General features: G+C 50.3%; 3 protein-coding genes across 4 annotated transcripts in view; 2 read left to right on the forward strand and 1 right to left on the reverse strand.

The window, feature by feature from the left end:
- wdr33 (WD repeat domain 33) overlaps window positions 1-7,025 on the forward strand; it is a 28,465-nt gene extending 21,440 nt beyond the window's left edge. The window contains exons 9-21 of one of the 2 annotated variants that reach the window (XM_073490904.1): window positions 151-305; window positions 522-600; window positions 728-838; window positions 988-1,082; window positions 1,171-1,257; window positions 1,845-1,984; window positions 2,088-2,243; window positions 2,601-3,410; window positions 3,490-3,547; window positions 3,661-4,003; window positions 4,088-4,248; window positions 4,549-4,728; window positions 6,259-7,025. In XM_073490904.1, coding sequence (XP_073347005.1) covers window positions 151-305; window positions 522-600; window positions 728-838; window positions 988-1,082; window positions 1,171-1,257; window positions 1,845-1,984; window positions 2,088-2,243; window positions 2,601-3,410; window positions 3,490-3,547; window positions 3,661-4,003; window positions 4,088-4,248; window positions 4,549-4,728; window positions 6,259-6,410 — 2,527 coding nt within the window. In that variant the 3' untranslated portion in view covers window positions 6,411-7,025. The remainder of the gene's footprint in view (window positions 1-150; window positions 306-521; window positions 601-727; window positions 839-987; window positions 1,083-1,170; window positions 1,258-1,844; window positions 1,985-2,087; window positions 2,244-2,600; window positions 3,411-3,489; window positions 3,548-3,660; window positions 4,004-4,087; window positions 4,249-4,548; window positions 4,729-6,258) is intronic. The other variant, XM_073490905.1, reaches the window with a different exon arrangement.
- A 1,666-nt stretch (window positions 7,026-8,691) lies between these two features.
- sft2d3 (SFT2 domain containing 3) lies at window positions 8,692-9,655 on the reverse strand. The gene has a single exon (XM_073491741.1). The coding sequence runs from the start codon at window positions 9,594-9,596 to the stop codon at window positions 8,913-8,915; it is 684 nt and encodes a 227-aa protein (XP_073347842.1). The 5' UTR covers window positions 9,597-9,655; the 3' UTR covers window positions 8,692-8,912.
- Window positions 9,656-10,922: 1,267 nt separating this feature from the next.
- Window positions 10,923-11,579, forward strand: LOC141017288 (dual specificity protein phosphatase 18). Its single transcript, XM_073491956.1, has one exon. It carries the CDS (start codon window positions 10,923-10,925, stop codon window positions 11,574-11,576), a length of 654 nt encoding a protein of 217 aa, XP_073348057.1. The 3' UTR covers window positions 11,577-11,579.
- Window positions 11,580-11,874: the final 295 nt, after the last annotated feature.

The following is an 11,874-nucleotide window of genomic DNA, read 5'->3' on the forward strand; positions in this document are numbered from 1 at the left end:
TGACACCAGATCAGATGATTGATCCTTATTGATCAGTAGTGTAAAAGAGTACTGTCTCTGCTGTTATGTACAGACATGTGTGTAGGACAAAGCTTTGTGTGTCTCAGTGTTGACTCTGTTTCCGTCCTCTGACTGAATGTGTCTCCTCAGTCACGCCCACAAGAACACAGTGATGGAGGTGAAGTGGAACCTGAATGGTAATTGGCTGCTGACGGCGTCACGTGACCACCTGTGTAAGCTGTTCGACATCAGGAACCTGAAGGAGGAGCTGCAGGTGTTCAGAGGACACAAGAAGGAGGCGACAGGTGAGTGTGAGCACCTCCACCTGTCCACATGTAGAAACCAGAGGCTGGTGGATACTGATCCAGATGTTGGGGAGAGAATCATTCTGATGTATTTGTTCTCATCTTTACCTCAAACTCAACAAATGTTCAAAACAAGACCTGAAGAAGGATTTCCTTCAGCAGGTACGAGCCGTTAAACTCAAACCTTTTGTTTCTGTCCTGTCTCCGTGTCCTCAGCTGTGGCCTGGCATCCCGTCCATGAAGGCCTGTTTGCCAGCGGAGGCTCTGACGGCTCGCTGCTCTTCTGGCACACTGGGTAATGACCACACCTGAGCTGACATCACAGGCTGCTGTTTCTGTTATTCTGTCCAGCCCTGTTTGTTAGTGGTTGGACTGGTCTGACTGGTGCAGGTGTTCACTGTTGTTGTTGTTGTTTCTGTCAGGGTGGAGAAGGAGGTCGGAGGGATGGAGATGGCTCATGAGGGGATGATCTGGAGTCTGGCCTGGCACCCGCTGGGTCACATCCTCTGCTCGGGCTCCAACGACCACACCAGGTACAACGTGTACACAACATGTACACAACATTGAAAATCACACATGTACACATACAACATATGTAGATATAGATATACAACATATAGAAAACACATCATGAACACGCTTGAACATATAGACTAGACGTGATCTTGTTTTTCTTGCTCAGTAAATTCTGGACGAGGAATCGACCCGGTGATAAGATGAGAGACCGTTACAACCTGAACCTGCTGCCGGGGATGTCAGAGGACGGCATGGAGTACGGTGAGCAGCAGAGGACAAACTTCTCACAGCTGTGTGACTCTATCTGATCTCAGCCGTTCATCATTCTGTTTGTTTGTGACTGTTTCAGATGACGTGGACCTGAACAGCGTCGCCTCCATCCCTGGGATGGGAATCCCTGAGCAGCTGAAGGCCGCCATGGAGCAGGAACAGAGCAGTGAGTCTCAGCCTGGAACGTCCTGGAATGTCCTGGAACTCTGCTGCAGGTTTCCAGGCTCCAGGAAACAAAGATGAAAAGATGTTTTAAAGATGTTCAAACCCAATTTGATCAGGAACAAAGAGGGAGAACATCCTTCAGACACTGAACATATTAATTCTCCACTGTACAACTATCCAACAACAGTCAATACGTTGTTTTTGATTAATTAGGTCTTAAAGTGATCATCAATAATTAATTTCACATTAGAATTTGTCTTTTTCTTCAGCAGAGAAAATAACTTTTGTTGAAATCAAGTCCCCATGTTGTTGATAAAGGTGCCCACATTGATCAGTGTTGGGCCCAGATAGTCACTTTGTATATTTAATGAGTTTTATTAGATGCTCAGTACCTCAGAGTCTGTTTTTATGCTGATGATGTCACTTTGTATGTCATCGATCTGGAGACGAATCAGACCTGCTCGTACTCCTCGACTGAACCCTTCCTGTGTGATTTGTTCTAAAACTGCCTGAAATGTCTTCATGTTTAATATCTTTAAAGGTTGTACTCAGGTTCAGGTGTAACTCAGGTGCAACTGCTGTGTGCAGGTAAAGAGGCGGCTCCTGAGGTGGAGATGTCCATCCCCGGTCTAGACTGGGGCATGGACGAGGTCATGGGAAAAGACACCAAGAAGGTTCCGCAGAAGAAAGTACCGTACGCCAAACCGATCCCAGCACAATTCCAGCAGGTAAACACTGATGAACACCTGGAGAAGTGACGGACGACTTAAACATCCTCAAGTTCTTCATGATGTCAGCCATGTTGACTGTGAACTCCTGGTTTCTCTGCAGGCCTGGGCCGAGAATAAAGTACCCATGATGCCGCCCGGCGGAGAATTGTCCAAAGACAGGAAGGTGGAGCAGAAAGTGGACATGAAGAAGAAAACTCAGGCAGAGATCGAGCAGGAGATGGCAGCTCTGCAGTACACCAACCCCATGCTGCTGGAGGTGAGTACTGCTACTACACACAGAGTATACACAGTACACACTAGGTACACACACAGAGTATACACAGTACACACAGTACACATACAGTGTACACACAGTGTACACGCAGTGTACACACAGCACACACACAGTACACACACTGTACACACAGTACACACACAGTGTACACACAGTACACACACAGTGTACTCTTTCAGTCAGTGCTGCTCATGTTGTTAATACACTGACAGGTTTAAATGTTGTATTATTTGAATGAAGTCTGGTTGACTTTCACCTCGTTCAGTTTTCAGCCCGTCTTCATGTCGGACTGTGTCACATATATTAAACTGACTGTAAACTGTTTGGTTCTTGCTGCAGCAGATGAAGATGGACCGGATGAACCAGATGACCCCTGACGGGAACATGGGCCTCCCACAGGGACAGGGCGCTATGCCTCCCTTCCCCGGCCCCGGAGGTGCCGGAGGTCCTGGGGGCCCGATGCCTCCTGGCCAGCAGGGCTTTCCCCCAAACATGCCTCCTCAGCCGATGCCCAACAACATGGGGCCCCCCATGGGCCCCGGAGGCATGCAGCCTCCTTTCATGCCCCCTGGACAGATGGGGCCACCCTCTGGACCACAGTCTCACCAGGGGCCCCCTCAGGGCATGATGGGACCACCAGACATGCAAGGACAGCAAGGTATGCAGAGACACCCTGGCCCCCCCAGAAACATGGGTCCCCAGGGGCCTCATGGCATGGGACCCAGAGGGATGCAGGGGCCCCCTGGTGGAATGATGGGCCCACCTCCTCGAGGAATGGGTCCAAGGGATCCTCAGGGGCCTCCACCTCAGGGGGGCATGATGCCACCTCAGGGGAGCATGATGGGCCCTCAGGGTCCCATGCAGGGTGGGATGATGGGTCCCCCACCCCGGACACACGGCAACATGCCAAACAACTATGGGATGGGCAACATGCAGGGGCCACCGGGTGGGATGCATGGGCCGCCAGGAAATATGCAGGGGCCCCCTGGTAACATGCAAGGACCCCATGGAAACATGCAGGGGCCCCCTGGTAACATGCAAGGACCACATGGAAACATGCAGGGGCCCCAAGGAAACATGCAGGGGCCCCATGGAAACATGCAGGGGCCCCATGGAAACATGCAGGGGCCCCCATATATGCAGCACCAGGTGAGTTTCAGGTCGTCTGACTGGTTCAGGATCAGTTTCGGTCTTTATGTTGTTGTTTACATGTGATTTGGTCTCTCAGGGTCAGAACACGGGGCCCATGATGCACGGGATGGGGCAGCAGGGGCCCAACAACAAAGGTAAGACCTGGCAGAATAAAGATAGAACGAAGAGTCGTATTGATCAGATATTGATTTTGGTGTCCAGCAGTTCTGTCCTCAGTCCTGATTAATGTTGACTCTTTTAATATTAGGGGACCCTCGGGGGCCGCCACCCAACCACCATATGGGCCCTCCTGACCGGCAGGGTCCCACGGGTCCAGACCAGGGTTCCGGTCCTTACTGGGGCGACAACCAGCAGGGTCGGCGTGGACCGCAGGACTTTGATGGAGGCCAGGACTTCCATGGCAGAGGAGGAGAGGAGGGCTGGAGACCTGGACCAGGATACCAGGGAGGTGGAGGAGGAAGCCACAGGGGGGGAGGACACCGAGGAGGAGGAGGAGGAGGAGGAGGAGGAGGAGGAGGCGGGGGGAACGCAGGGAACTGGGCCCCTGACGGGTTCAGTGGAGGAGAGTTTAGAGGACGAAGAGAGGACAGGTGAGACTTTCTCCTGAGGGAGGTGAGACAGGAGGGGAAACTGGACCCTGTTCAGAGGTCTGAACTGGACTCTGGGTGTTTCAGGTTCAGAGGAGGCGGCCCCGGCCGGCCCGGAGGTCGAGGCTACCAGGAGGAGTACAGTGGCCAGGAAGAGGGCTTCGAGGGCTCGGAGGAGATGAGCCGAGGCTGGGACAGCGGAGGCAGAGGGAGGCCGCCACGAGGAGGAGGTCCACCCAGAGGAGGAGGTGAGAGGATTCAGGACTGGTTTATGTTCCGTCCCTCTTGTTCTGTCCCTCTTGTTCTGTCCGTCCTGTCTGAACCTGTTGAAATAAGGTGAAGATTGAAGGAACACTCAGAATCAACAGTTATGCAGATGATACTTCTCTCATCAGGTCTGGTTCGACAGCCTCCCGGGAACAGTTCAAGGATTTCCCGGAATACGAGAACCAGCTGAAGAAGCTTAAAGCTGAATGTTTGTTTGGTTTTGAATTATTTCTCTGCAGACTCTTATTGTGGCGGTTGTCTCCTTGTCTTCCTGTCTGTAGGTCACGATGGTTACCGGGACGGTCAGCAGATGCATGATGGGTCGTCTCCGGCCGGTCGTGAGCGCTCGTCCTCCCTGCAAGGGATGGACATGGCGTCTCTGCCTCCTCGGAAGCGTCCGTGGCAGGATGGCCCGGGAACAGGTGACCCCCGAGAGAGAGAGTCACCTGGAGCTGACGGAGGTGAGAACTCACCTGAGTTAGAGGATAAATGTCCTACAGCGCCACCAACAGGACAAAATATTAAAATTTACCAATGAGGTCATCAGTTAACATTCCTGCTCGGCAGAGGAAAAGCCTTTTATGACTCGATGATCAATCAATCAATCAATCATTGGATCAATCAATCAATCAAACAATCAATCAATCAAACAATTATGTAAATATGATAAATATATATTTTTTATATTAGACATTTAATATTCTAGTTTATATAACTAACTAGATTTGTTTATAAATACAACTTTTGACATTAAAGGAATAGTTCACTCTAGAACGAAATTCAGTCATTATGGACTCACCCTCATGCTGATGAGAGTCCAGTGTAGCTTCTTATTCCTCAGAGTGCAGCTGGAGACCCGCGGGTTCCCTCCTGCAGCAATAATCCATATAACAGGCGTAAATGGTGCCCGAGACGAAAGCTCCATAAAACTACACAAAAACTTTGTAATATTCCTCCATACTGCTCGTCCGCTGCAATCCCAGTGTCCTGAAGTGGCGACATCCAGAGTTTACTGGAAACGACGTCATTTAGTACATTTTACAGCCTAAACAGTCACTGTGCTGTATCTGCCTGGAGGCACGAGGCTCCTCACAGCGTTTGCACTACAGAAGCCGTCAGACAAGATGAACGAGACTCGCGATAGATACACACCGGTATTTACTTCCTGCTGTCAGCGACCGAGCAACACACAAACACAAGAGGGACCTGCTGCACTGGTGATTTGAAACTTTGACTCTCACAGCAGGAAGTAAATACCGGTGTGTATCTATCGCGAGTCTCGTTCATCTTCAGGACACTTGGATTGCAGCGGACGAGCAGTATGGAGGAATATTACAAAGGTTTTGTGTAGTTTTATGGAGCTTTTCGTCTCGGGCACCATTGACGCCGTTATATGGATTACTGCTGCAGGAGGGAACCCCGCGGGTCTCCAGCTGCACTCTGAGGAATAAGAAACTACACCAGACTCTCATCAGCATGAGGGTGAGTCCATAATGACTGAATTTCATTCTAGAGTGAACTATTCCTTTAATAAGTATATTTTATAAACTATGTAGAGTAATGCAGTATGTATTTATAATATAGTTAATATAAATATAAAATTGTTAATATTTAATTTATTTAAAAAAACTTTATTATTTTAATAGGAACATATTTTTTACTGAATTATATTTCAAATATATATATTATTATATGTTTAATGTGTGTGGATTGTATTTAATTGTATTTATATATAAACTGATTGATGTGAGTAAAATATAAACACATCAGACTAAAACATAAAATACTGAACAAAGATCAATAAAACAAAGTTCAGAACTTTATCAGTCCACCGATAAAACAAACCTGTCAAGAATAAAACTAAGAAGGAGCCGACGACAAATCTGCTGCTGAAGGAAGAAAATATCAAAATAAAGAAACTTTATTGAAGCAGTTTTATTTTGAAAGGAAGCACTCTGTCCCCCTCACATGGTCTCTGCTGGTCCCTGCAGGTCGACCTCCTCAGAGGGACGACGGAGGCTACGGTCCGTCTGGTCGAGGTGGACGAGGCGGCTGGGGTCCTGGAGGAGGACCAGGACCGGTCCCCAGGAGAGGAGGACCAGCACCCAGAGGACCACCGAGGGGGGGCGGCCGGGGCCGGTAGTCCTGAAGAAAAAAAACTCCCATGATGCTCCTCTCCTCCGGTCCTCTCGGCCCCTCCTCGGGCCTGAGACCAGGTCCAGAGCCTGAAAGACAAACTGTTGGTCATGTGACACATTCAGACCTCTGCTGCTGTTAAGGACGGTGCTGTCTGATTGGTCCATTCTGAGCTGACAGGTAGACACAGGAAGTGTCTCCAGCGGATCGTTTTAATGTAAAAATGGTGTTTGTATCTCCGTGTGTCGGTTTTATTTCACAGTGAACACTTTGTCTGCAGCTCGTTGCTTTTGTAAAAGATTTCTATGTGTTTGTGTTTTCACTGGACAATAAAGATTCACACTTCAAATCCATCGTCGTGGACCGGCCGGCTTTACACACGGGTTCATTTTAAAATGAAACCTAATCAGTAAACAGTTTCAGACACATTATGAGACGTGTGAAGGGCCCCGACTGTAAAAGACACAAACAACCACACACAGAGCAGCTGAGTCGTGTGATCCACTCTCAGCTGTCTCACCTTAATGAACTGAGCTGGACTGATGACATCATTACAGACGTTAATTAATTCAAGTTAGTCTCATCAGCACATCCAATAAATGTAAAACCCTCAGACAACATGTGACAGCGTCTGTTCTCAATGATTAATATCCACTGAGAGTCACTTCACAGCTGCATTAACCTGCGTCTGAGTGACCACCTGTGATGTGATGTCACTTCCTGCTCTGTATGAAACAAACCCGTCCATCACTGAGACAAACAGACTCCATGTTTCTACTCAAAGACAGAAAGAAGTTCATGTAGAACATTTGCTGAATTTACAAGAAGGAACAAATAAGTCAGAATCAGTCAGAGACAGAGTTTCACACAGTTTATAAAGTGTCTCCAACTCAACAACTCACTAAACTGACACATTTGTTAAGGGAGTCTGGGGACAAAGAAGTCGCCTATACTGGTTACTGTTTAGTGTATCTGTAAAATGTGACATGTTTAGATCAATAAAATGTTTCTTCTTTCATAAATTGAGTGTAAATGGTGAAATCAGTGTAAACAGTGTGTTCAAACAGCTGCTAAATGTTGGCAGGTCAGACTTTAGCACTTTAGACACAGAAGCAGACAGGCTGGTACAGCCATGCTGCCACAAACTGACACTTTTTACAAGGAAACACACAACTTACTGTTTTCATTTAATGCTGAATTTACAAGAAGGAGACAATGATTCAGAATCTGTCAGAGACAGAGTTTCACTACGTTATAAAGTTTGTTTTAACTCAACAACTCTTAAAATCACCACATTTGTTAATGGAGTCTGGTGATGTTGGAAAAAATTGTTTTTTTTCTACACGTCTAAAGGAAAGTTTCTAAACTCAACACAGCTGTTCTGACAGTTGTGTTGAGTTTTATAACACATTATTATAATAAGGCACCAACAGGTCAGAGGTCACAGAGGAAACCAAACACGTTTAGTTTATTTCCTGTATTAAAGTCTCGTCTCTGATAAATGTCATTAATCAAAAATCCATCAGAAAATAAAGTTTCACAGTTTTCCAGGTTACATGTTTTAAACTCAGTTTGGTCGTGTGAACAGCAGCAGGCTGAGTCCTGCAGGCTTCAGGGTCAGACCATCAGCCTGATCAGCAGCCTGACCATCAGCCTGACCAGCAGCCTGACCATCAGCCTGACCATCAGCCTGACCATCAGCCTGATCATCAGCCTGACCATCAGCCTGATCATCAGCCTGACCATCAGCCTGATCATCAGCCTGATCATCAGCCTGATCATCAGCCTGATCATCAGCCTGACCATCAGCCTGATCATCAGCCTGACCATCAGCCTGATCATCAGCCTGACCATCAGCCTGATCATCAGCCTGATCATCAGCCTGATCATCAGCCTGACCAGCAGCCTGATCAGCAGCCTGACCATCAGCCTGATCATCAGCCTGATCATCAGCCTGATCATCAGCCTGATCAGCAGCCTGACCAGCAGCCTGATCAGCAGCCTGATCATCAGTCACCAGCTGCCTGATCATCAGCCTGATCAGCAGCCTGACCAGCAGCCTGATCAGGCTGCTGATCAGACCTTCAGCCTGACCATCAGCCTGATCAGCAGCCTGACCATCAGCCTGATCAGCAGCCTGACCATCAGCCTGATCTTCAGCCTGACCATCAGCCTGATCAGCAGCCTGACCATCAGCCTGACCATCAGTCTGATCATCAGCCTGACCTTCAGCCTGACCATCAGCCTGACCAGCAGCCTGACCATCAGCCTGACCATCAGCCTGACCTTCAGCCTGACCATCAGCCTGACCATCAGCCTGACCATCAGCCTGATCAGCATCTGTCACCAGCTGCCAGTGATCGATAGTCATCAGGCTCGGAGGAATGTACCGACAGACCCGCTGCAGACTCCTCCGCGGCCCCTGGAGGCCCACGGACCCTGTTTTGGGATGGATGATGAACCCGCCGTGGGTCTGTGAGCTGCCCGCTCTCCGGCGCTCGGTCCCCGGTCAGATCGGCATGGTTTTCCCGGTGACGGTCCTTTTGATGGCTGACGCCGCCATCCCTCCCATGAAGCGGATCCCGGCGCTGCCCCCGGGCAGCAGCGACACCACGTACCCGACGATGACTGTGACCTGCAGGGCGGCTCCCAGCGCGGTCAGCACGGTGCTGTGGAGGCTCAGCGCCGCGTACAGGGTCCCTCCGAGGGCGCACAGGTAGACGGCGGCTCCGGGGGAGGTGGGCAGGCCGGCGGCCAGTCTGCTGGGCCCGCGGAGCACCGCCGCCGCCGCGATGGCAAACAGCGACCCGAGCGACCAGAGCAGCGCGAACTTGCGGGCGTAGAGCAGCAGCAGCGGGGCGTACAGCGCCGACAGCCCGAAGCACAGCGCGGAGAACGACACGCACACCCCGAAGGCCACCAGCCGCTGCCGCCGGCTCAGGCCCGGCAGGCAGGGGTCCGGCTCGGCCGACCACGGCCAAGAAAAGCCGCTGTTTCCGCTGGAGCTGTGGCCGGACGGAGCGCCGCGGCTCCCGGGCCACCGGCTCGACCAGCGCCCGAACCAGCTCCCAGGTACCGGCTCCGGGTCGTCCAGGTCCACCGTAGTGCTGGAGCCGGACTGGGAGATGGTCTTCGCGCCGCCACTTTTGGACTGAGCCAGGTACTCCTGGAGCTGCCGGTTCAGTTCCGCCATGACGGAGGAAGCTAACAGGCTAACTGTTAGCAGGCGGGACTTCTTCTTCTCTGACTTCCGGCGGCCCTCCGCCGCCCCCCACAGGACAGAAGAAGAATTACACCCGTCAGCTTCCGGTCCTGAAAATACTCCAGTTTTTATATTATATATTATTATATGAATATTTTATATAGTTAATTATCAGTTGTATGTTTATATTTGAACAGAACTGAACACAGAAACGGATCATTAACACTGTTTGTTACAAACACAACATTAAGATTAAATATGATAAAATGAGTAATTAATACACATCTGGATCCACCTGATGTCGCCTCACAGCCTTCAACCTCTTTGCATAATCAACATTTAAGTCTTAGTTAATAAACTGAAATAAAATGTCTCAGAGAACAAGAGCAGAGCTGAATGTCTGAAGATGAGCAGAAACATCTGGAGGAAACATCTGCTCACCCTCACAATCATAATCTGACTCCATCACATCAAACCTGACGAGTCATGATGTCTTTCAATCATTTAAAGATTATTATTATTGTTAGTGGTTATTAATCAATCAACAAAACACACAAAAGTGTGTGAGTGTGTGTGCGCGCGTGCGCATGCGTGTGTTCTGGTCAGTGTCAGGATCGTCCTCAGTCACGTGACTTCAGGACCAGTTTTCAGCTGTCGCACTAAAATTAACCCTTCAGGTGATTGGCTGGCTGACGGACACACACAGCCTTCTACGGTATCATCAGTGTGTGTGTGTGTGTGTGTGTGTGTGTGTGTGTGTGTGTGTGTTCATTCAAAGCTGTGATCAGAGGAAGAAACAACCAAACACAAAGTGAAGGAAGTGACCAGGCAACAGGTAACACACACACACACACACACACACAGACACACACACACACACACACAGACACACACACACACAGACACACACACACACACACACAGACACACACACACAGACACACTGTTTGATCTTCAGTCTGTGTTCTCAGTCGTTCTGCAGAGTAACACAGTGGGTCCAGGGTGTGGTTAGCCTAGCTTAGCACAAAGACTGGAAGCAGGGGGAACTGTTAGCCTCCATCCTCCGTCTGATCCACATGTCAGTTATTGATCAGGTGTTGGAGCCACAGCTGGTTGGGCCCTCGGGGCCTCGGGGCCTCGGGGCCGTTGATCAGACAGATCTGAAGGTGTTTTCTCTCTTTGGATGGAGCGATGCTAACAGTTTCCCTCCGCTTCCAGTCTTTGTGCTAAGCTCGGCTAACAGTGTATGTATGATCAGCTGCTGCTCGGTCCTCAGACGTGTATTAACACCGGCATGTTTCCTGACAGATTGGCGTCATGTCGCTCTCTCAGATCACGCCCACCCTGTTCCTCAGCGGGGCCGACGCCCCCCTCAACGCCACCCTGGTGTCACAGAAAGGCATCACACTGATCGTCAACGCCACGCTCAACCACGCCTGCCCCGCCTACCCGGGGGTGGAGTGTGTGCGGGTTCCCGTCTCCGACCTGCCCAGCGCCCGCCTGGGAGACCACTTCGACAGAGTGGCCGAGCGTATCCATGGCAACCGTGCAGGAGGCACACTGGTGCACTGCGCCGCAGGTATGAGCCGCTCACCGGCGTTGGTGATGGCGTACCTGATGCGTTACAGAGCGGTGACGCTGTGCCAGGCGCACCGCTGGGTCCAGGAGAGCCGACCCTACGTCAGGCTGAACGCCGGCTTCTGGGAGCAGCTGCTGCAGTACGAGAGGAGGCTGTACGGGAAGAACACCGTCAGGGTGGCAGCAGTGGAAGAGATGACGCCGCCATTGACGCCAAGAACGCAGAGATCAGTGCTGACGATGCCGCCGCCGCAGCAGCAGCAGAGGAACTGGTTAACGCTGGTACCCAGGTCACCGCTGATGACCCGGACATCAGTGATGTCACGATCACAGGTGATGACACCTGCAAGCAGGCGAAGAAGAGGAACCAAACCCAGCAGCATCAATGTCTGAGGACTGACATCGATGAAACAAACAAACCTGCTGCCTACATTACCCACAATGCAACACGACCACTGACAGACTCTACACACTACTGTAGGTGTGTCAAACCAGTGCTCCCAGTGTGATGCCCAGTCACACCAGTGGATGAGTTTAACTTTGGTGACCAGCTGTGTGTCGCCGTCCAGTTTCACTGAAGCTCAAACACTGTTCAGACACTGTTAGCTGACTGCTAACAGCTGACTGCTAACAGCTGACTGCTAACAGCTAACAGTGACTGGTACTATGTAGGCTACTACATTCCAAGCTG

The sequence above is a fragment of the Pagrus major genome, chromosome 21, assembly GCF_040436345.1.
Source record: "Pagrus major chromosome 21, Pma_NU_1.0".
In the NCBI taxonomy this organism is placed as follows: domain Eukaryota; kingdom Metazoa; phylum Chordata; class Actinopteri; order Spariformes; family Sparidae; genus Pagrus; species Pagrus major.

Coding starts and splice junctions, on each gene's coding strand:
- LOC141017288 (XM_073491956.1), top strand. CDS start 10,923: ATGTCGCTCTCTCAGATCACGCCCACCCTGTTCCTCAGCGGGGCCGAC.
- sft2d3 (XM_073491741.1), bottom strand. CDS start 9,596: ATGGCGGAACTGAACCGGCAGCTCCAGGAGTACCTGGCTCAGTCCAAA.